Here is a 26,151-nt window from a genome sequence, read left to right as displayed (position 1 = left end):
GGCGCTTATTTGCGCTCACACTTTTGTTGACCTACCTCGATAAAATAAGCATTTGTGAGCACGAGTCACGGACGACATCATGAACGCATCTCTGAGTGCTTACACTGCCAAAGCGAATCATCGTGAGCAATGTTTATAAGTACTTGAAGCGTATAAGAGTGTAAACCAATGAGTGATCAACTCAAAATCTGTTTTTTTATATTTTCTTTTTAAATTTGTACATTCATTAATGCATACAGATGCTATTACAGTCTCTTTTGCATACAGTCTATTTTGTCGTGGTTTCGCTTTATTTTTGTTGTGCACAATTGCATCAATTTGACAGATCCAATCATAATATTGTTGTACTTTTCGATATGACATTTTGGACACAACACAATTAATATAATTACCATCAAAAATATATCGCTGTTAGCCCATTTATATGAGTGACATTTGAGGTTAGCATATGAAATCACGTGATTCATTTGTCGTTAAAGTCCCTTAATAATAAATAAGGAGTCAAGTCATAAGGAATACCGATCTCTGATTGGTCAAATTTCGAATCCTTTTAAACATCTCCATTTGCAGATACTTTCGATGGGGTATTGAATCTGTGAATTGGTGTAAGCAACTGTTTCATGGTGTCGAAGGCGCGAACGCGAAATTTCAGATTCCTTTTGAATGCTTCTATTGGGCACTTAGGTAGAACGTTCAGATTCCTACTCTATATATCCGGGAGGATGGAAAAACCACCCGAGTCATTTCTTGAACCGAATGGAATGGGTGGTAGTGACATATTAGACTTCCTGTGCGATCCCAACATGTTTATGAAAATTAAATTTCAGGTTATTTCTACTATAAACAGTATAAACCATAACTAAAAAAAGGCCAAATATTTAATAATCTACTAAAAGTGTTTTTCATTGGCAGAACTAGTATTGACGCACTCAGTACATTTTAAAGCCGTTGTACAAATCGTCATAAAGATGTACGTTTAATAAAAATATAGAAATGAATTAAAAACCGCGAAATATTCAATACATTTTATTGTACTATTTGATAAAATACACATTGAACATTTTATCAGTTGAGATATCTCACTTTTACATTTAGATTAGAATAGTGTACATGCTAATGTGCATTAAGTGCGCACTAGTTCTGCGAATGAAAAATTCTATAAGTTATGTAGATTGAGACGTGATATTGATAAGATATTTATGTTATATCTTTTATCATTATATATATATATATATATATATATATATAAAATTTATTTTAAATCTGATAATTACTTACGCATTACTATTTACTACCGATGCTTGTAGGATACTCTTATCTTAATAATAGAACATGGATGGACATAGGTGAGCTGTTGTACTGCGATTACTCTTAGTGAGTTTTCCGTTGCCATGTATTTTTTGATACTGATAGTGAAACCAGTGATGATTCGGATTTAGAGGAAGAATATATAATGAAAAGAATTCAGTTACGCGTGAAGGTCGACAGAAGCTTCCAAGAATTAAAGATTATGTGGAAATAACTTTACCAAGATTTAATACAAAATAATTTAGGAGACATTTCCATATGACCCCAAGAATTTATGAAAATTTAGAAGCAAGGCTTAGTCCTGTGCTGTCTTTGTCCCAAGGAAAAGCTGTAATTTCAGTGAGAAAGCAATTATTAGCATCATTGTGATTATTGACACCTGACTCGGTAAATTTCTGATGAACATTTGTTCTTGTACGTGATTTAGTTAATATGAATCTTTCATTTCAGTTCTGTTGGTGAAAGGTTTGACCTTGCTAAAAATTCATTACATGTAAATTTCATTATTGTTATTGAATTTTTGAATGATATATCGAATCTTGATAAAGTAAAAACAGATTTCAACAAAAATTCATCATTGCAAGGTATTATTGGTACCATTGATGGCACATATATTTCCATAAAAGCCCCTAAAGTGTATAATTATATTATTGTAATCATGATATTACTATAAATACTTGGAAAGAAGAGGAAGAAATAGTAATTGTGTATTTCTTTCATTTCAGATTGACTCTCAATATTATAAAAAAACATAATTTTGCAGGCAGTCTGTAATGCTTCTATGAAATTCATTGACTGTTTTGCCGGATTTGCGGGCTTAGTTGGAGATTTGAGAGTTTTTAGAAATTTAGATCTATGGAAAGAAGTTCAAATGAATAAACGATTCTTTTTTCCCAATGAATTTATTATTGGCGACAAGGCATACCCTGTCATGGTATATTTCTCTTATATTATTGACCGTGGTCAACGTAAAGCTGTAAGATATTTCATTATTTATTCTTATATTTTTCTTATAGAATTGGCTTCTAAATATGTACATTTTATGATATTTTCTTTTCAAGTTCAAAAGAAATTTAACACTGTTCTTTCAAAGAAATGGTCAAAGATTGAATGTGCATTTGCGCTAAAAGGTAGATTCCATAGACTGAAGTTTTTTGATATGAATGTAGATGAAATGATTCTCTATATTATAATTGCTTGTACATAATATATGCCTAGATGATATTGATGAAAATGATATAGAAGACTTTATTAATGAAGGTATGGAAATTGAGAAGATTGAAGAGATTTATACTGGAAATATTATTCCTAATGAAGAAGCAGGAGAAGCCAAACGTGATTATTTGTGTGCACTTGTCGCTGAAGCTGAAAATTAACGATACGCAATTTGATTCGTGATTACTAAAATGGAAGCATTTTCATTTCATTTAAGCTTTATATATAAAATATTTATTTTGAGAATATAATACACACATGCTATATAATACCGAATTTGGTTAAACGCATTATTGCGCATTACGTAAATTCGCTACAAGTTTATGTGAATCTTACAATTATTTAATCAATGTAAAATAAAATATCTTACATAAACTCTCTTAAACGGAATTTGGTCACTTGCATTACACCAGGAATGCATAGATACTAAAAGCTACTATGTTTGAAATTAGTAAAGTTATTAGAAAAACTTATGAACATTTTAAACGATTTAATGTTAAATAATAATGTTAAATATCTTCATATTATTTATTAGAATATCTATGTAAATATTTATCGAATTTATTATATTATGTCACTGTATTTAGATATTTTTCATAAAACTGTCTTTAATACTGTCTTTATACACTGATTCAGTTTAATGCGAGTGACCGAATTCATCAACAGTCAAATATTACACAAAATTACAATAACAAAATTTATATTATTACAATAATTATATTATGTAATTTCTGTGGTATATAATATATATATAAATATAATTTTGGAACCCAAAATAATAAAAAAATAACATAAAATATCTTATGCAAACACAGCCATATATCACATGTAACCATCGTATAAGAAAATTCAATAAAATATTTTGAAAAGTAAATATTTCTGTAAAACTCTAAATTATAAAAAAATTATCTAGTAGAAAGAATCTAGAAGAATCTAGTAACAAGAAAAGCAAAAAAAAGTAATCAGTTTTGTTCCGAAATTATCGTTACATTCTTTTCATATTTTCGGAGCAAGCAAACAGCTCGTCGACACCAAGCGACCAAAACACGAGCATATCTTGTGCTAATCACGTTGTTTGTTTCGAATGGCACGTGACCCTCCTTGCGAAAATCTAGAAAATCGAACGCGCACACGCTCCGCGTGAGAAGAGGGAGTTCGCAACCAGATCCCGATGAATGGAAGCAATAAATTGCTCTTCGCGTTTAACGCATCTTCGCGAATATTAAGCACGAACCAATCGATTTGTCGTCGCGTATCACCAGTGTTATAACATAATAATCGGTCTACGCGAGACCGTTTAGTGCGCGAGACTTACCAGCGTTTCCAACAAGATTTGCCGGTCTCGTCACGGCTCGCAAACTTACCAGCATTTCCAACGAGATTTGCCAGTCTCGTCACGGCAACATTTCCTTTTGAAGGAGAAATCCCTCAACGTCGTACCAAGTGCGAATTACCTGTGCACGCATCGAGCTGAACGCTTTAATTGTCGTTATTACCACGAACGCTTACCGCCCGCTTCAAACAAATCTTAATTCAATTATAATAAAATCTTAATTCTTCTATAATAAAATCTCACTTATTACAATCAAGAGAGTCATTATTATTATGCCGCCTCGGCGAGCGAGCCTTCCGTGACACCAGCCACCCACAAAACATATTTTGGTCTTCCGAACCGGATCGCCGCCAAGGAAAGTTATTGTTCTGTTTAATTCTCGACCTTGCTGAGAAAAGCTTTCAATTGAAAACAATGTTGTCTCTCGACGAATTGATGAACATGCTGAATCAGCAGATGGGCGTCATATCTCGCACGCTCACGAATTTCAAGAAGCTCTGGCAGATCAAGATGACGTGCCATCACGCGACAACGACTCGCAATTCTCAAGAAGACCTTTGCCAGATGCCAGGAGCTAGATTGCAAAATCATGCTAGCTGCAGACGAAGGCAACCCATGCGTACTTCATCCAGAATTACTTCCTGACGTGCGAAGACTACTACCACGAAGCTACCGACTACATGACTGAGGTATTGGACTGTCACGAAGTCCGCGAACCCCGTTCCGCTGTACACGACGTAAGTGGTCTCAATAACTCCTTTCGATCATCGTTGCATCTTCCGAGGATCAACCTGCCGATCTTCGACGGGAGTTTCGACAAGTGAGAAAGCTTTCGCGATAAATTCAAATCAATGATCCATGAGGATCAAAGCTTAACGAACGTCGAGCGCATGCACTATCTGTGTTCCTGTGTCAAGGGGGATGCAAGTAACGCCTTCGATCATCTCGCGGTAACCAATGATAATTTCGCTATCGCATGGAATATTCTCATTTCTCGATATGAGAATAAACGTCGCCTTACACTGACAATACATTTACAATCGCTTTTCAATTTACCTTACAACAGAAACCTCCAACCACCTTCGCATGCTTCGCGATCAAACCAACAAAGCAATAGACTCTGAGTAATCTCGGTCCGGTTGTGCGTACATTGGGATGATTGGCTTGTGTTTCTAGTGTCACAAAAACTCGATAAATCGCGAAAAGCTTGGAAACTTAAGAGGATGCTGGAGCGAAGGCTGAAGTTAATCAAGGTCATATTATAGGTTTTTATTTCCAATGTATAAGATGCTTACCCTCTGAGTTAATATGATTTAGTTAATGAGTTATCATGCAGGAAATTCGATCGATTAATTATTGATATTTTTATTCCGTTTCCTACATTACCATCTTAGCAGGGACGTGTATTAGGGTCGGTTCCACAAATGTAAAACTTATTTTGGAAAATTTTCCAATTTTAAAATTGAGAAAAAAATAAACCGTAATTGAAGTTAATCTTATATTTATTGAATCGGACCTTAGAAATACAGTTGTATTATGTACACAAGCAGTGTAGGCCGTGTTCCAATATATATCACCAGTATTAAAAATCTGTAATATACATAAAGTACAGATTTTTAACTTTAATAGTTATATCGATACGAAGCCGTAGTAGCACTTTTTCCTTACGTCCAATGCCATTTTAGGTAATAATAATATAGTATCAATAAATGAATACGACATTACACATACATAATGTAATTCTTTTTCATGAATATCCGTATATATATATATATATATATATATATATATATATATATATATATATATACATACATATATGAAACACGTGTCCATATATTGACAATAATATATGTTACATCTTGACTAAATCCTAAAATGATATTGATCATAGGAAAAAGTGATACTACGACTGTGTACCGATATTAACTGCGAGTACTGAAAATACGTAATTATAGATTTTCAGTATTGACAGTGTACATTGACAAAGTGTACATGGCCCTAATAGCATTTTTATTGTTGTGCAATGTCATTTTAAGTCAGAATGTGATATGTATTACACATATAATATACATAGCTATACTATATTTTGCTACGTTAATAAAAAGATGTAGAAGTTAATTATGTTAAAATATTAGTGGTATGTGTACTTAAATATAATACACATATAGACAATATTATACAATATTGCATATATGTATACTATAATGTGTGAATATACATACGTTGCAGATAGAAGTTACCAATGCTAAGCTATTTATGCATTCTCTATGTTTAAATATGCAATATTAAAATTGTATACATATATATATATATATATACATATACATATATAAACTACACACACACACACACACACACACACACACACACACCATATATATATATATATATATATATATATATATATATATATATATAATGCGTATATATGTACACATAAAATGAGGATTTAAAGAATTCGTAATTTGATCATTTTTTTTAAGATGTTACGTCTGATCATCTGCGTTTGACTCTCGTTAGCTTTGATTTATATTAGTTGTATGTATATTCTGATATTGAAAATATAAAAGCATATATCACTAATATCTGTATATTTGACCATAAAAAAATATATCTCTTTTTATTAAACGTAGAAAAAAGAGGACATCAGTACACCTTTTTGTTACACGTAACAAAAAGAGATGAAGCAGCTACACACGTATGTGAATATGAATTAGAAATATATTTTATGTAATGTGTGTACATCATAATGCACATAAAATATAATTTTAATATTCACTAATGTGTCTATATTATATCTGCATGAGAAGCTAAGTATGAGTAACTTCTATTTGTCTTTTATAGGCCTTCTACAATAAGCCATTAGTTACAAATCAGAAGTCAGAAGCTAAAAATTGATCAATCATAGTCAATTTTTCTGACTTCTTATTTATGGCTGATTTATGGCTTATAATTGTAAAAGGCCCATTAAACATAATAAAAAGAGATGGAATAGCTACATATGTATGTGCAATGTATTTACGTACTGATAATACATGTTACATCCTAAGTTAAAATGGTATTGAGAATAAAAGAAAAAGTGCTATTACATTACACGTGTATACATGTATTTCAAATACATGATTCCATCCGAAGATATATCTAAGTCACAGTCAGAGTGTATTTAGTAAAAATATACTTATTGTAACTTGTTGTTAGTCAACGTACACATTGATCTATAAGTGTACACATTTGCTAAAACATTTTGCTTTGAATATGATATACTTACATACATTTCATAAACGTACAGCATTGTACGAAAATTATGCATGTGATTATTGACTATGTAATGTATGATATATATATATGTATAACACACACACACACACACACACACACACACACACACACACACACACACACACACACATATATATATATAGGGTGTCCAAAAAGACCCCGGATTTAGGAGCTGAACATAAAGGTAACTATAACTATAATCGTAAAGGAATGTAAATTATACTTGTATCGGCATGCATAATACGCCAAAATATAATACGTTGACCTATGATTCACGTTCTCTTCTATGATTGAATTACGGCCATTCTTGTGCTATAAGGCCATTACATAACATTTTTAGAAAAAACGTTTCAGACAAAAGTTGTAAGGTTTCAAAGAAACTGTTTACTGATATTCAATTTTTTTTCTTCATTAGTTTCTTTGTTTTGATCATGTCAAGCAATCAGCTTTTGATTCCATCATGACAATACATCTATTCATATTTCTTTAATTGCAGACGCAAAATTCTACAAATTGGTTCCGTAATTGTATTTCACCAAATTTGATAATCGAATGCCTCTGCCAATAAATTAAAAATAGTCAGTCCACGATGAACGCCTCTCACATTTATCTGTAACTAGTCAAAGCACGATTTACGGCTGTGACATTTTGTTATAGCTAGCCAGCTCACGATTAACGCCTCTGGCAGTAAATTAAAAATAATCAGCCCACGATGAACGCCTCTAACATTTGTCTATAACTAGCCAAAGCACGATTTATGGCTGTGACATTTTGTTATAGCTAGCCAGCTCACGATTAACGCCTCTGGCAGTAAATTAAAAATAGTCAGCCCACGATGAACGCCTCTGACATTGGATCATAATTAGGCAAAGCGCAATTTATTGTTATAACATTTAATCATATCACTTATATGATAAATAAAAGTGATATTTTCACGAATAATATAAAGATGCTAACCTTTCTCATTCTGGTTTTATAGGGTGCCTTCCAACAAGAAACACACATCACAATAACCAATTTTGGCCTTCTAGAGTGCCTTCCAACAAGAGACACAGTGTGACACGGTGCATCATTACAATCTTGTTCGCTAATACAAGGATGAGATATTGGACTGTATTGTACTTAGTGAGTCGCTTATTAGAAAGCACCCATAACCTTCTCTTATCAAAGGCAGACAATATTTTGCTACTACATTTTTTCTATTTTGTGGACACAAAACACTATATAAATATATATATATATATATATATATATATATACATATACACACATATATACACATATATACATACACACACACATATTAGGTGTTGGAATTAATTCGTAGCGTTTTACAAGTGATGGGAAGTACTTTCATTAATGTATTTTTTAATGCTCATGTGAAATAAATAACATTCTTTCATTAAAAACGCTACGAATTAATTCCAACACCTAATATATATATGGTTATGTGTAGAATACTACTACACTACATTACATTGACAGTACTGTTGCGCGGCAACGATACTGTGAACGCGGGTCATACTGGTTACAGCTGATTGACTCGTATAACGCCGTTGTTTTCTACACATACAGCGTCACGCAAAACGATATATGTATGCATATATATATATATATACACACACATACATACAAAAAATTTTTATTTTTCACTCTAAGAAAAAAGATACATAATCGATATCATGGTTACATTATCTTTTCCTTAGCGACTAATTAAGAAAAGACGTTCACTCTATCTAAATCCACGTTATTGTAAAAAAACTCTCTATTATCTTTGAAGTTCTATTATTGACATATGACTACGTCATTTAAGTGTATTTTCCAGGTTTATTCTACTAAAAAAAAATACAATTAAATGACCAGATATATGACGCGGTAAAGTAAAATTTTACATTACATTCTGTGGCACAAAAACGTGATCAGTAACTCTTTGAAACTGAATGTACCATAAAAATAATAAAGTAATATTTTAAAAGTACATTACATTTAGTAAAATGCATTAAGTTATTAATATGATGTTCAATCACCATTATTAAGAAAATACAATATTATGTAGGAAGGAAAATATTTTCATGACAATTTGCTGGAAGGTATGGTCGCAGCATGTTTCTTATACTATGAGATATACGTCCACGCGTGAGCGGTTCGGCCGTCAAGCATCGAGCGGTTATGAAGAAAAAGTAGGCAGCATTTCAGAAATGCGCAACTAATTTCGAGCACATTGAAGTACACGTATATAATTTCTGAAATTTTATAAAAAGTATATTTGGAGTAATATGTTTATTAATAACGTTATTTATTAAATAAAAATTATAAAAAAAGGAAAAAGCAGAATCGAACATAAGATCTCCAATATTCCGATCTTGCACCCAACGCCCGAGACCACGCTGAGTTCTTGCAGATCACCTCGATGAACGCAGTACATATAGTACACTGAAAGTCGTAAACTATTGTATATCTCATCAATGTTTACGTTTTGAAATCATTTTTGCTATTATACGTTAATGAGAAAGATATATGATTAATATAATTTAATGAAAAAAAAAATGAAAGAATTTTAATTCTTCACAAATACGGTTGCCAGCTCTCCATTTTTTTTTGCCAGACTTCGGTTGCTTGGACTAATATTTAATACTCCAGCAGACGACAAAAATTGGAGATTTTCACATCTGCTGGAGTATTGAATATTAGTCCAAGAAACCGAAGTCTGTCAAAAAAAAAACGGAGAACTGGCAACCATGTTTATGATTTAAAATTCTTTCAATTTCTGTTATTTCGATAGAGCGAGATAGAAAAAACAAAAACGGATAGAAGCTCCGATTGTAATCGGTGAGTCTCCGCGCGGAAACTAGGCTCGTCTAGCAAAACAATGAGTCTTTCTCTGTTCTTCTCTCTGTGATCGCTTGTTTCTAGTGACCGAAAATATTTTCTCGGCGATCTCAGCCGCTTGGCGTGTATCATAAGGGGGAAAGAGACATTCTAGATAATACATAATTTTTATTAAATTATATTAATCCTTTGCCCTATGATTTTCGATGACGCGTGCCATAATTAATAGCCTGGAACGTGTTGTTTATGTTTGGCCCGATAGACGTACCACGACTCTCATCAATGATACTTATGTTTGGCTCGATTTCTTTACCACGAGTCTCACATGATATTGTAAGTGAAAGGGTTAATCATATACCTTTCTCATTAATGTATAATAGCAAAAATGATTTCAAATCATTTTTGCTAGTGATAGTTGACGAGATATAGTTTACGATTTTCCGTGTACTTTATGTACCGCGTTCATAGAGGTGATCCGCAAAAACTCAACGTGGTCTTGGGCGTTAGGTGCGAGATCAGAATGTTGAGGATCCTATGTTCGATTCTGCTTTTTCCTTTTTTTCATAATTTTTTTTTTAAATAAATAACTTTATTAATGAACATATTACTTCAAATATATTTTTATAAAATTATAGAAATTATATGTGTACTTCAGTGTGCTCGGAACTAGTTACACATTTCGAATCAATTTCTGAAATGCTGCCTATTTTTCCTTTACAACCGCTCAACAGTCGACGGCTGAACCGCTGGATCGCGCGCGGACGTGCATCTCAGGAGCATCACAGTATAAGAAATATGCTGCTATCATACCTTCTAACATGAAAATTAACATGACAACATTTTAGCATGAAAATTATCATGAAAATATTTTCCTTCCTACATAATTATGTTATTTTCTTAATAATAGTGATTGAACATCATATTAATAAGTAAATACATTTTATTGAATATTATGTATTTTTAAAATATTACTTTATTATTTTTATGATATATTCGGTTTTCTTTCAAAGAGCTACTGACCACGCTTATGTGCCACAAAATGTAATATCTTTTAATATAGAATACTGATAATATCAATTTAAGACTAAAGAATAAGAGTCGATACAGAATGAGATGCGTAATTTTAAACTGGAATGACTTAACTCCAATAATTCCGCAATGTCTTCTTTATTCAATATGTGAATAAAGAAAGCATCACATAAGACTAAGGAAAGTAAAAGATTGATAATTTGCTAGAAGGTAGCAGCATATTTCTTAGTGCAATGCTCCTGAGATACACATCCGCACGTGATCCGGTACGGCTCAGTCGACCATTGAGCGGCGGCGGCGGTGGGAAAGAAAGCGATGCTTCAAAAGTCGACCCAAAATTTAACATGTACTCCAATAACTATAGGAAGAATACTGAATCACTTCAATAGATAAATAAAAAATTATATTGCATATAAAGGCACATATAAAGGCTTTTTGATTTGTTAATTATAAAATTATATTGACATCATCCTTATATTAATCATTGCACTTTTGCGATTTGATTGATTATCAGAATTTTCATTCGGATGATAGTTATAAAAAAAACATTTCACAGAAAGTACTGATCGACATCAACGTAACATTATTACAGAAACATGATTTCTTTTCGGATTTTTTCTAAAGGTAAACAGATCTTACATATTTTTACATATAAAAATACTGATTTTCTATCTATTCGACGCATACTACGTCGAATTATTTTTTGCTACAATTGTCAGTTTAAAACTTTTAGAAATACACATATAATTTCAATAATTAAATAAAAATATATTTAGCCTGTAATATGTGTTTATTAACAATGTCACTTATTAAAAAAAAAATTATGAATAAAGAAAAAAGGAATTGATCTCTAACATTCAGATCTCGCATCATACGCGTGAGACCACGCCGAGGTCATGCAAATCACTTCTATGAACGTTGTATATAACGCTCATGGAAAATCATGGAAATATCAATATCTCGTAAATTATTGTGTTTTGAAATTATTTTTGCTATTATACATAAATTAGAGAGATATAGGATTGGCATAATTTATTAAAACTTATATGTTATCTATAATGTTCCTTCTCCTCTTAATTATACATGTTGAACGGCTGAAATTTTCCAGAAAACATTTTCGGTCGCTAGAAACAAGCGACCGTAGAGAGATAGGGGGAGGGGGGGGGGGAGACAACTGGAGAGGAGAGGAGAGGAGAGAAGAGGGGAGGGGAGGGGAGGGGGAGAGGGGGGGAGAGAGAGAGAGAGAGAGAGAGAGACTCTGAAGGATAGACTCGCTGTTTCGTTCGACGAGCCCAGCTCGGCATGCGGAGTCTCACCGATTACACCGATCGGAGTTTCTATCCTTTTTTGTTTTTTCTCTGTCTCACTTTGTCGTACTTCTATTTCAATAATTCGTTCTGCAATTCAAGAATGTGATTTCTATCGATTCTGGCATCATCGTCGATGCAGCAAGGACGCATGATTCCTTCTCTAAATAACGATCCTGATATATTTCTATATATACAAAAATATATTATTATGGCGTTTTCGGCTGATAATATATTGCTGGTTTATTTACAATGGTTCAATCCATTTCTATAGTTGAATAGCGCTACTACTTCGTTTGCGCGCGATCGATAGAAGGAATGGCGCTTCTTACTAAGACATCCGAAACAAAAATGTGCTCTATACAATAATTTCAGACCTTGCATAAGTAGCTGGCAATTTACAGAAAACTTCAAAGAACAATATTATACTTGCAGAAATGAGTTATGAGTTTTAGTATAAGAGCAAAGAGTATTCGAAAATTTCATTTATATGCTACGTCTGCTACGAGATTGCCGCTTGTCGTTTCGACATCCGAGTCGAATCAAAAATGTGCTGTATACAATAATTTCAGACCTTGCATAAATAGCTGGCGATTTACAGAAAACCTCAAAGAACAATACTATGCTTGCAGAAACGAGTTACGAGCTTTAGTATAAGAGCAAAGAATATTCGAAAATTTCATTTATATGCTATGTCTGCTACGAGATTGCCGCTTATCGTTTCGACATTCGAGTCAAAAATGTACTGTATACAATAATTTCAGACCTTGCATAAGTAGCTGGCGATTTACAGAAAACCTCAAAGAACAATATTATGCGTGCAAAAATGAGTTATGAGTTTTAGTATAAGAGCAAAGAGTATTCGAAAATTTCATTTACTATATGTGCTATGTCTGCTACGAGATTGCCGCTTGTCGTTTCGACATTCGAGTCGAGTCAAAAATGTGCTGTATATAATAATTTGTACATAATAATTGTATGTATATAATAATTTCAGATCTTGCATAAGTAGCTAGCGATTTACAGAAAACCTCAAAGAACAATATTATGCTTGCAGAAATGAGTTACGAGCTTTAGTATAAGAGCAATAAGTATTCGAAAATTTCATTTACTATATATGCTATGTCTGCTACGAGATTGCCGCTTGTCGTTCCGACATCCGAGCAGAATAGAAACTCAACCGAAACACACATCGCGTTCCAAACCTTGATATATGCATGTGTAAATAATTCAGTAAATAAAGTTTAGACATGTGTTGTATATATATATATACACACACACACACACGCGCGCGCGCGCATACATATGCACACACGTGTATATGTATGCTATTATATGCATATATATATATATATATATGTTATTTTATATATATGTATGCATCAATTTACTAAATAAAATGTATGTAAAAGACAGAACAGTGTAATTAAAATAATTATCTTCGTTTGTATTCATATGTAAATAATATGTATGTTTCTTGTTTAGGAAGAAATTATTTCAACAAAATTAAAATAACTAATATCATATTTATTTTATTATTATTTTTCCTCTCAAAAGAAAAAACTTTGACTAGGGCACGTTTATTGATATGGGTCTGAGTAGGTCGATAATTCAGATCATTTCAGCGATGCACTTTTCATGACAGCGCCGCTGTCGGAATATCGCGGAACTAAAATACTGCTTAGTTTCATGGCTTCACGTCAATTTCACTCGTAATATACAAACGAAATTTTCGGATACGCTTTTCTCTTATACTAAAACTCCTACCGCGTTTCTAAAAGCATAGGATTGTTCGTTTAGGTTTTCCGCAATTCGCCAGCTTTTTATGAACGTGCAAGATCTGAAACTCTTATATGCAACACATATTGTGATGTGTTGACTACAGAAGCCGATAACAAAACTGTAAGTCTTTAATTTTTTTTTTGTTTTTCGTATTCAAATGTAGCTGGCGAATTGCGTTGTTGTCGATACTTTAATTGTGGAGAAAGATTTTTTAATCCATGAACACAGTTACGAGGAAAGTGTTTTTAATATTTAATGATAAAATAGGATACTCCAGCATCCTCTTAAACTCGGCGATACACCGCGATACAGTAGATTACCCGCGTTATCGCAAACTTGATCAATTTTTCGCATCGCGCATTCGCGCGTTCGACGCGATTGCTCCCGTAAACGCAACAGAAAAGGCACGACTTCCAAAAAGAAAACCCTCGCCTTACATATCGCGTCTACCGTTCCGTTTTCATGTTCACTATGCAAGGCGAACCATCTATTGTATCAATGTTCTACGTTTCTCAAACAAACTCCATCCCAACGTTTTGAATTCATTAAAAATCAGAAACGCTGTGTAAACTGTTTCAGTATGACGCATTCCGTGAAAGATTGTAAAAATCCTCGCGCGTGTCGACAGTGTAGTAAACGGCATCACATGTTGTTGCGTTTCAATCATTCCGTTCAACCTGTCAACGCTAAGCTATCGACGTCTGTACCAACGAGTGGCGAGAGTGTCCCCGCCGTCGCGACGCATTTGTTGTCGAAAACCGTAGCGCCTCCAAAATCTTACTCACTACGGCGAGCGTACGAGTTTATTCGCCTCATAACCGTTTTATCACTATTCGCGCGCTTCTCGATCAGGAATCCGTCTCTACATTTATTTCCGAATCGCTTGCTCAATGCCTACGTCTTGCGAGAATTAATCGCTCCGTTTGCATTACCGGCATTAGTGAAATGCAATCCGTCGTGCGTCACGCTGCCCAAATCACGATTACCCCGGCGCATCGCGACGGACATGCCTATACCACGGCCACATTTATATTGCGATCACTAACGAAATATTTATCGGATCGAGTCGATACTGCGTACAGCTGGAAGCACGTCGCAGAGCTCGAACTTGCCGATCGTGACCCCATGAGTTCAGATCCGATCGACATCATAATTGGTGCCGATCTATTCATTCTCGACGGGCGTTCGAAAAGATTCCGAATATGAGCCCATCGCGCAAAATACGACTCTCGGCTGGATTCTGTCTGGACCAATAGTCTCGTTTCCGACTTCTGAATTTTCTGCGCCTGCGCATCACGGAGTCATTATTACGGAGACTCTCGATCGCGATCTTCGTCGCTTCTGGGAAATCGAAGAAGTATTTCAGGAAGCTCCGCGGAGCCCCGAAGAACACCAGTGCGAAGAGCACTTCAAAGCCACACATTCCCGTACGCCGGAAGGACATTATATCGTTCGACTACCGTTTAAAAACGGACTACTTATCTCAATAGGCGAATCGCGCTGTATCGCCGTTTCAAGCTTTCGTCGCTTGGAACAACGCTTAATTCGCGACCTAATTAACGAATATCGCGAATTTATCGCAAATTACGAAACCTTTGGTCATATGATCAAAAGTCCACCGACGGAAATCGTCAAACCAGAGCAAAACTATTACATTCCGCATGTCTTAGCAGTCTGGTGATAGCAGTGCAACCATCCGCTTACGAGTGGTCTTCAATGCTTCATGCCGTACCTCAAACGGAATGTCGTTGAACGACCATATGCTCATTGGCCCTAAACTCCAGAAGAATTTAGTCACTGTCATAATGCATTGACGCCAATACCATTACGTATTTATCGCCGATATCGCTAAAATGTATCGGCAAATATTGATCGATTCCAGGGACACTAACTATCAGCGCATTGTATGGCAACCTAACCCTGACGAATCAATCACGGATTACCGTCACCTATGGCACAGCCGCCGCTCCCTACTTAGCCCTTCGGGTCCTCGATCAACTCGTTGACGATGAAGGTGCCGCATTTCCGCTCGCGGTTCCTGTTTTACGTCATCAGATACAGTAAGTCAAGTAAGAGCGTGATCGATCAGCGTGGTGTTGCACCATTTCATGTTATTAGCCTTGAGATAGGTTCGAATAGTTTCGTAAATATCTAAACCTTTCTGCTTCAATTTTGCTTGTCCTTGACGCAGTGTTAAGTCAGGATTCCGCGAAAACAGATTCACTATTTTTTTATCGTCTTTTTTATCCACTTTGCATATTGAGCCACGTTCTGGTAAATCATCGATATTTTTTGCCATATTATATCGCTGCACCTACTTCTGTACGAATGATTTCGATTTTTTCATATATTTAGCAGCCGCTAATTGTGACATTTTTGGGTGAGTACAGAAGAACACAGCTTCATAGCGTGATGCGTATTTGATATTGGCGCTTAATGTGATTCTTTTAAGAAAGTTCAATGATAACTGAATCTTCCTTGATAATACATCAAGGACAAAAGTGCCCTCTATGGATTCATGATAGATTTAGGGCGATATCTTTTATTAGCTTTGAGTAAGGCCGACCATGATCTTACTTGACTTACTGTATACGTCGATGATTGCACTTTCGGCGCAGACAATCAAATTCTTGCTCGACAAACACGCGATCAATTGAGAATTATTAAAGAAAGGAGGCTTTCACCTTCGAAAGTGGGCAAGCAATGCCACCGCTCTGTTGTCCGATCTTGATCCCGCGGATCACGCTTTAGCCATCATTCATAAAGTTCTTCAAGACAATGAGCATCTGAAGATCCTAGGAATATTGTGAAATCCTACGCGAAATATTTTTCAATTCCGCGTGACCGTACCATCATCCCCTGCCAGAATCAAACGAGTCATTCTGTCGATCATCGCCAAGTTTTTTGATCCTCTAGAGTTTCTCCCATCATTATTACCGCTAAAATTTTCATGCAACGACTGTGGTCACTTCAATGCCAGTGGGATGACGACGTTCCCAGCCAACTTCTGGATTGCTGGTTCAATTTCCATCAACAACACTTTCGTGTCTCAACGCGATTAGCATTCCGCGTTGGACTACTTACGGATCTCACACTCTATGCTACGTCCTTCATGGGTTTTCCGACGCCTCGGCCGCAGCTTTCGCCGCGGCAGTATACCTTCGTACTGTCAATATAGACGGCTCAGCCACCGTCTCACTTCTCGCCGCCAAATCAAAAATGGCCCCTCTTAAAACGATCAGCATCCCGCGATTAGAGCTATCCATGACGTTGCTTCTCGCATGCTTGACGCATTTCGCGCACTCATCGCTTTAATTCCCTAACCTTGAGTGCCACTGCTGGACGGATTCCACCATTGCACTCGCCTGGCTACGTCAATCACCGTCCCAATGGAAAACCTTTGTCTCCAATCGCGTTTCGGCTGTCCAATCACTCCTCCCTGGAATTCCCTGGCGTCATGTTTCGACGCATACCAATCCACTGCGCTTCACTCCCGACTACGGTCTCGCTCCCGATCTTTTCAAGATACACGCCTTATGGTGGTCAGGCCCTCCATGGCTACATTATCCTCCCGAATCCTGGCCGAACCCGTATCCTTCAGTACCCTCCGATATTCCTCTCGAACAACATCCGGAGTCTCCGGTATGCGGACGTCTTGCACGCTACTCCCAGTGGGATCTCGAGCTACTCTTCGTGGCCAAAATTCTACAAATTACCGCGTACCTTTATCGTTGTCTGAGTTGACTCCGACTTTCGAAACACTCGCAAATGAATACTGCATCCTTGCGCCCCGAAAAAATTCAGAACGCAAAACGCTATTGGCTCAAAACCATGCAGTCAGACATGTTTCCTAATCGCAACTCTAAAACAAAAGCGCCTGGTACCGAAGAACTTTCCATTCTCCGTTTTCAATCCTTATATAAATAAGGATGAGAAGTGGATATTCTACGACAATCCCAAGAAGAAAAAATACTATGCTAAGTCCGGTCAATCGTTGCCATCGACCTCAACATCAACACCAAAGCCGAACATTCATGGTTCGAAGATCATGCTCTGTATCTGATGGGATCAAAAGGATGCTGTTTACTATGAGCTGCTGAAACCTGGCGATTCCATTACGGGCGATCGGCTACAATTGATTCGTTTGAGCCGTGCATTGCGAAAAAAACGGCCGGAATACGAACAAAGACATAATAAAGTTATTTTTCTTCATGACAACGCTCATGTCGCAAAAGTCGTAAAAAAATATTTGGAACTCAAATGGGATGTTTTACCGCACCCGCCATATTCTCCGGACATTGCTCCTTCTGATTATTGATTGTTCCGAAGGATACAACACGTCACCGGTTGACTTCTTTCGTAGAAATCGAAAATTGGCTCCAAAATTGGATCGCCTCCAAAGACGAATCATTTTTTTGAGATGGAATTCGAAAATTGCCTGAGAGATGGGAAAAAGTAGTAGTCAATACTTTTATTAAAGGGTGTCTCAAAATGACCTGACATTTTAATGTATTAATAAAACATATTATTTATTTGAAAAGTACACATATTTTTAGTTTAATATAAAGTACAAACATGGAGGTTATATGTGGAACACAATATCCGATAAATGGCCGCCTTGACTCTATTTGCAAACGTTCATTCTTTTGACAAAATTTTCAATGACATTTTGGCATAATTGCGGACTAATTTCATTAATGGTACGTCTAATTTCTTCCTTCAACTCCGGAATGGTCTGTGGATCATTGGCATACACTTTTCTTTTCAGAAAACCCCAAAGAAAGAAGTCCAATGGCGTCAAATCGCACGATCTTGGTGGCCAATTCACATCGCCGCGGCGCGAAATAACACGACCATGAAACTTCGTCTGAAGAAATTTCACAATTTCTATGCGTTGCTCGATCGTGTAATTCTCCATGACTAAACCTCAATACTTCCTGATGTTAAAGGTTAGTACGTTATGTTCGCTGCAAAAAAAAAATGGCGCGAATTAAAAATGTCAGATCATTTTGAGACACCCTTTATATGTAATTAATCTGTTCATTCATTTTGTTTTGAAATATAAGGCGTATAACTTTGCTTATACTGTTTTTTTTCTGAAATTCGAGGCTTTATTGTAAAAAACTGGTTATACATTTAAGATTCAAAGTATTGTCCATCGCTGGCCACTACTTTCTCCCATCGGGCAGCATACGAATCTCGCGTCGAAAAAACTGGTCATCTTTTGAGGCGATCCACGAATCGATCCAATTTTTTACTTCTTCATAAGATCGGAAGTGCTGGTCAGCCAGGTCGTGTGCCATTGATCGAAACAAGTGATAGTCAGAGGGAGCAACGTCTGGAGAATACGGCGGGTGAGGTAGGACTTCCCATTTCAACGTTTCCAAGTATGTCTTGACCACTTTCGCATGGGGTCGAGCATTGTCATGCTGCAAAATTACTTTATCGTGTCTCTCGTTGCGGCCGTTTGTCTTTCAATGCTCGGCTCAAACGCATCAATTGCGTTCGATACTGATCGCCTGTGATTGTTTCAGTCGGTTTTAACAGCTCATAATATACTACGCCGAGCTGGCATAATATACTACGCCCACCAAATACAGAACATGATCTTGGAGCCGTGAATATTCGGTTTGGCCGTCGACGTGAAAGCATGGCCGGGAATTCCCCATGATTTTCTGCGCTTGGGATTATCGTAATGAACCCATTTTTCGTCCCCAGTCACAATGCGATGCAGAAAGCCCTTCCGTCTTTGCCTTTCAAGCAGCTGTTCACAAGCAAACAAACGCCGTTCAACATCTCTCGGCTGCAACTCGCACGGCACCCAATTTCCTTGCTTCTGAATCATTCTCATGGCTTTGAGACGTTTTGAAATGGCTGATTGAGTCACTCCTAATGATCGTGCCAATTCTTTTTGATTTTGACAAGAGTGATCAAGTAATGCCTCCAATTCTGCATCTTCGAAAACCTTCTCTCTTCTACCGCTGGTCTTCGACGTGAAAATCACCGTTCTTGAAGCGTTGAAACCACTTACGACACGTTCTTTCACTAATGCGGCTTCACCATAAATATTTGAAAGCATTCGATGAGCCTCAGCCGCAGATTTCTTCATATTGAAGCAGAAAATTAAAATCTCCCACAAATGACAAGAATTTGGCTCGTAAACTGACATTTTCAATCGAGAATAACTTTAGGATCCAGACACATGATTATGTTGACAGAGGCCCAAGTTTATTGTGTGACGGTACATATATATATATTGGGTCATCTAAAAAGTATCCGCGGTACTTTGTCACTAGATATATGACCATCAACACACACCTAGTGACAAAAAACCGCGGATACTTTTTAGATGACCCAATATATAAAATGTATATATATATATATATATATATATATATATATATATATATATATATATATATTACTTGCGTGTTGTTACAATATTAGTACATATATTTAATCGTTATATTTTATCGTTAAAGAAAACTAAAGCACGTTGTCAACATTACAAGAAATTACAAATTTGTGTGATTTTGCTGAGATATGCTTTACTATTTGGATCAATATCGCGTCTTGTCAACACGTCCTCTACTTGAAAACTCGCCGGCGAAGTAATCTTGCATAATTCATAGTTTAGGTCTCCTAATGGTTGAACACTTACAGACTTTATTGTGAATAAACAATTGTCCATCAATTATAACAGATTATGTCTGATCTAACCAGTTCATGCCTTTTAGCATCTAAAACAATCTTCGAACCTGATAGTGACATGTTTTTAAAACATTCTGAATGAAATATATTCTAATACCGCTAAATGCTTATATTTTATCGAATGTATCAGAAGATTGGAGTATCCAATACGCATCAGCTAGAAGAAATATAGAAACGTAAATAAAGGAAAATTACTTTAAAAGTTACTTTAAAAATTACTTTATAAGTTACCTTTTAAGTTATCTAAAATGTGTTTGTTATAGTATACGAGAAATTCGAATATTTTATTTTTTATATTATAGTTTATCATTTATTCAAATTTCGTATCTCAATTTTTGTACTTAATGTATTGGGTCATCTAAAAAGTATCCGCGGTTTTTTGTCACTAGATGGTGTTAATAGTCAATACATCTACCCAATATAATAAACTCATACAAGATAACCTAAAAAAATAACAAAATTTTCTCAACTTATTTACATTAATATGACAAATTAAAAAATAAATTACATATATAAAATAACAATAAACAATAAAATATAAATATCTTACCAAGTACGACCTGATCTATATCAATTAATATAGACTAGATTAATAAATAAGTAATAATTTTAATACGTACAAATCCTATTATCACCATTACCGGTAGTGTGGTGATGAGTGATGATGAGTGCGTTCAGATTCCCAAACCACTTCGGTACTTTTCACTCCGCCCATTCATCCAATCACCCAACAATCACCCACCCGGTGAGAAATCTGAACGCAACCAAATATGAGTGACGAGCGACATCATGAACACATATCTTTACAAAATGCACGCACGACATCGGTAGTTTTTTTCAATTCATTCCCAACTTCTCTCGAATTTTCGAACTAAATCGAACATACTGAAAGCCGCCACGAGAGAGCAAAGAGTGCAGCAAGGTGTCCGCGCGATGTAGTGAGAGAAAACGGGATTTATTGATTGGGAGGGTATACGTCACAACGATGGACGACAATGGACGCTGTGACTCGTGAACGATCCGTCCGCGAGCGATTGTTTATCGTCGCCTTGTTGTCGTAATTGTTCCAACGTCGTTAATTCGTGCTGTTGCTAAGTCGAGAACCGTGCGTGTCGGTGCTGTGATCGCGTCGGACAATTCCCGAGCGTGCTTCGGTGTGAAGTGTATCAGTGAAGGGACAAAGGGTGTCACGTAAGTGTGTGCCGAGCCCTCGGGAGGACTCGTCAAAAAAAAAAAGAAACGAAAAAATATTGCGAGAACTTTCGAGGAAAAGAGAAAGAAAGAGAGAGAGAGAGCATATAACGACAAGAATTCTGTATTTAGTGGTTTAAACTGCACTTTGCGACGAACTTTTCTAGATATATTAAAAATAAAAAAAAAGCGCAAAAAAAAAGAAAGAAAAAAAGAGGAGTAAGATCCAGTAAACAGTCTCCCGACGGACTCTTGACGTGTTTGACGCATAAAATAAAAACGGTTGTCACGCTGTAAGATCTGTCCATAAGTAAACCTCTGCTTGCGAAAGGAGTGTGCATAGAGGATAAATAACTAGGACGAGACGATCCGGATTAAAAAAAAAGTTTCTCCGTGCTTTCAGAGACTCCATAGAACCGGCGTCCTCTGTGCGAGTTTGCTCTGTGTTACCGCAAAAAAAAAAGAAATGTTGCCATAATAATCTCAAGGACTATTCATAAAAAAAATTGTAGTTTATATTCCGTCCAGATTCTCCGGCCGGCCGAGCTCTTCGAAATCGTGCCCGAGTCTGGCCATGTGTCCCTGTCGGTTTGTGTTAGGCGTAGCCGCTTTAACAGAGAGTATTCGGGACAGTGTGGACTTTCCGCTCGATTCGGAATCCCCGAACTATCCTCGCTGTACACTATATAGTCCCTTGCTACCGCATTATTGTCGTAAGATGTACGAGAAACGTTACAATACGTCGTTCCTCAAGAGTTGCAAGTCTCTGCGTGGTTCAGTGATCATAATAATAAAGCCTTCCTGTCTATACGTTGCAGGACGTCTGAACCGGTGACACCTGGGAACAGTCCGAACATTGACCATGGATAGCAACACGGATGGCGACAACCTGAATCTCAGCTCTGGCGAGAACGACAACGGCGACGAGCTACGGATCGCCGCGGACGAGACTTATGACACCCGCAGTGAAGTTTCCTCTAGCAGTTCCAATTCCGACAGCTCCACTACTCATCCCACCATCAGCTCAGTCTCAAGCAAATCCTCGCGTGGTGACAATAAACGCAGCAGGAGGAACAGGAGCAAACGAGGCAGATCCAGGGACTCCAAGTCATCTAGTCCCGAGCCGAAGCGGGCTAGATCCAAGGACAGCAAAGGCACTACCAAGAACTATGACTACACTACCAAGTTGAATTATTTGTTTAGAGATGCAAGGTTCGATGAGTTGATGTATTTTTAATGGACAATATTAATAGGATGCCTGAGAGCATTTCGAAACAAAAATCTTGATAAAATGTCGTGCCTACTTTAATTTTTAATGGATAATTTTTAAATGAGAAAGGTTTAAAGTCAGTCAATTGAACTGTCCAAAATTTACATGCTCTGGCATAGGGCATTGTATAGATTTTCAATGAAGATTTTTAGAAGAATAGAAGAGAATAGAATTGATACTTCAAAATATCTTTATTATTGTTAATGTTTCAAAAATTATATAGCGCCTTAATTTTGATATTAGGATTTTTGTCTTGAAATTATTTCAGGAATCTACTAACGTATGTCACGTATGTCACAAAGTTTGGGACACTTTGTAAATTATACATCATTCATTAAAAATATATTAATTCAGACATATATTTTTGATGGACTATTTAGAACATAATCTGGAATGTAAATATTTCTCTTTTTTTCTCCAGATTTTTTATTATCAAGTCCAATAATGCTGAGAACGTGACATTGTCTAAAGCCAAAGGAGTATGGAGCACACTGCCGCAAAATGAAGCAAATCTTAATCAAGCCTACAGGGAATCGCGAAATGTTTTGCTGGTATTTTCTGTGAAGGAATCAGGCAAGTTTGCTGGCTTTGCGAGACTTTGTACAGAATCAAGACGAGATGCTGGTCCAGTCTCTTGGGTATGCAAATAAAATATAATGACATAATATTGATTTCAACATTGTTTGATTATATTCTTGTTAATTAAATAGACAGAGGAAACAATGTCATGGAATGTATTTCAGGTTTTACCTCCTGGCTTGTCAGCAAAGGCTTTAGGTGGTGTATTCAAAGTTGACTGGATCTGCAGAAAAGAATTGCCTTTTACTGCTACGTTACACTTGTACAATCCTTGGAATGACGGTAAACAAGTCAAGATCGGTCGAGACGGTCAGGAAATCGAACCCAGAGTCGCTGAAGAATTGTGCAGATTATTTCCAGAAGACGAAGGTATCTATTAATACCCGAACATTACATCTTAATAAATAATATTAATAAAATGTGAATATTTATTAAATCTTATTTTATATGTGTGTTTATAAATTATATATAAATGTATTTTTTACGTATTTATCATTTTGTATTAATAAATCATGTGACGTATAAATATTATTCGTGTTTACAGGAATCGAAATGACTCCTATCTTGCGAAAATCCAAGGAAGCAGGGAAACATGTTGTAAAGTCATCGCGTTATCGCGACAAAAGACCTATAGGCAGTTTTAGATTTTTACGAAGAGGTGGACGAGGCCGCAAACTATTCTTGACCTCGAGATCACGTTTAGCATCACTGGCCAGATCTCAGGATGTTACAGGAAATCATAGAAGTTCCAGGGATCATTCTTATCGGTACACGCCATGGTTTAATCGAGGCGATTCACCTTACACAAAGTACGATTATTTATTTAATATCGATCATTCATTTAAAATTACACAATATAGACATGAGGTTAAATTTACTGTTGTGTAATGTATAATACATAATCCGCAAAATTATAAAAATTAGTGTTTTATTAAACACGAATACAAATTCCCTCGAAAAAAAGATGCTTACTATGGCTGTGTTCCAAAATTCACCAGTGCTGAAAATATATAGTATACATAATGTAAACTGTAGATTTTCAGTGCTAGTAGTGAATTTTGGAACATAACTTACATATAATAATTAGATTTTCTTTTAGGGGTTACGGAACTGGATTGGGTGTTGCTGCGGTTGCAGAAGCTTATGTAGCAGATTACATGCGTACTATGCAACATCAATTGCCTCCATTACCGCCTTATCCACATCCGTACGATAATCTGCCACCACCTCCTCCACCTCCACGGTAAATAGTAAAAATTTTATTAGCATAAATCAAACGAGAGAGAAAGAGAGAGAGGAGAGGATTTCCTATTAGAAATATAAGATTAAATGGAAATGTTCTTTTTCAGATATTACGATGGTCTACCATTGCCTCCAGATTACAACGCTACAGTATCGGCACTAGAAAAGCGTAGCTACGAAAGGAGTGTCGATGAATTCCTATGGAGGACAGCCAGTCGTCACAGTCGGCACAGCAATCATCGTTCTTCTCGTGATCATCACAGATATAGAGATCGCAGATAAAGATCTCGACTTTAGTGTTCCCCTTGAAAATCCGTCGGTTCCCAAATCCTTCATTAGTAATGATAGAATTGGAGATGGAATTTCATTGATGAAATTGATAGAAATTGGACTATAACATATCATTTATGTGCATTTCTCTTTTGAATACTTCTAAAGAATAACAAAAATATATGAGATAAATATAATATTTTTTATTTATATATATATATATATATATATATATATATATATATATATATATGAGCAAACAAAATATATGTATAATATCAATTATGTATTTATTAAAAATCTAAATAATTTAATATATAGTGTTAGAAATATAAATCAAATTTGTATATAAATTGAGTAAAAAAATTTAATTGAAATATTGAAATTGAGTTCTTAAGATTTTCGTGAAGAACTCTGGGAATCGGCGGATTCGACTATATAAACATTACTATAAAGGCAATTTTAATCGATGACGTTCAATTGTCATTAATTATGAAACCGCGTAACTGTAACGCGATTCCAAACATTCTCTCGCTGTTATAAAATAATAGATTAATTAAGTTTTTGTATCATTGAGTATTAAAATTTACAATTTACTGACTGTCCAACATTTTTCGCAATCACGTGAACGAAATGCAATAATATTGAAATATTTCGCCAATCAAAAAAAAAAGGAATGAATTCAAATATATAATGATAAAGAAATATTTGTGTCCTTTTATTATTTTTTTTTCTTGAACCACAATTTATACACCGCATGTTGATGCAAAATAATTATCTTGGAATAGGCAGATTGAATTAAT

The 26,151-nt window shown here is 35.7% G+C and overlaps 1 protein-coding gene and 1 pseudogene across 4 annotated transcripts; both read left to right on the top strand.

Moving 5' to 3' along the window:
- The first annotated feature begins 1,336 nt into the window (after positions 1-1,336).
- Positions 1,337-3,397, top strand: LOC147906952 (uncharacterized; annotated as a pseudogene).
- An 880-nt stretch (positions 3,398-4,277) lies between these two features.
- Positions 4,278-26,053, top strand: Ythdc1 (YTH domain containing 1). 4 transcript variants are annotated; one of them, XM_087414887.1, is made up of 7 exons: positions 4,278-4,545; positions 22,806-23,199; positions 23,679-23,895; positions 24,001-24,205; positions 24,381-24,645; positions 24,924-25,079; positions 25,186-26,053. In XM_087414887.1, the coding sequence occupies exons 2-7, from the start codon at positions 22,850-22,852 to the stop codon at positions 25,358-25,360; spliced, it is 1,368 nt and encodes a 455-aa protein (XP_087271013.1). In that variant the 5' UTR covers positions 4,278-4,545; positions 22,806-22,849; the 3' UTR covers positions 25,361-26,053. The 4 variants fall into 4 exon arrangements, with proteins under 4 accessions (XP_087271013.1, XP_011054416.1, XP_087271014.1 ...); XM_011056114.2 differs by lacking the exon at positions 4,278-4,545 and adding an exon at positions 21,854-21,987; XM_087414888.1 differs by lacking the exon at positions 4,278-4,545 and adding an exon at positions 22,313-22,707 and having other exon boundaries at positions 24,936-25,079.
- Positions 26,054-26,151: the final 98 nt, after the last annotated feature.

This window comes from Acromyrmex echinatior, chromosome 17 (assembly GCF_024713525.1).
Source record: "Acromyrmex echinatior isolate Ae372 chromosome 17, ASM2471352v2, whole genome shotgun sequence".
NCBI classification, from domain to species: Eukaryota; Metazoa; Arthropoda; class Insecta; order Hymenoptera; family Formicidae; genus Acromyrmex; species Acromyrmex echinatior.
The sequence above is the reverse complement of the archived record's forward strand: the minus strand, read 5'-3'. Positions and strand labels throughout refer to the sequence as shown.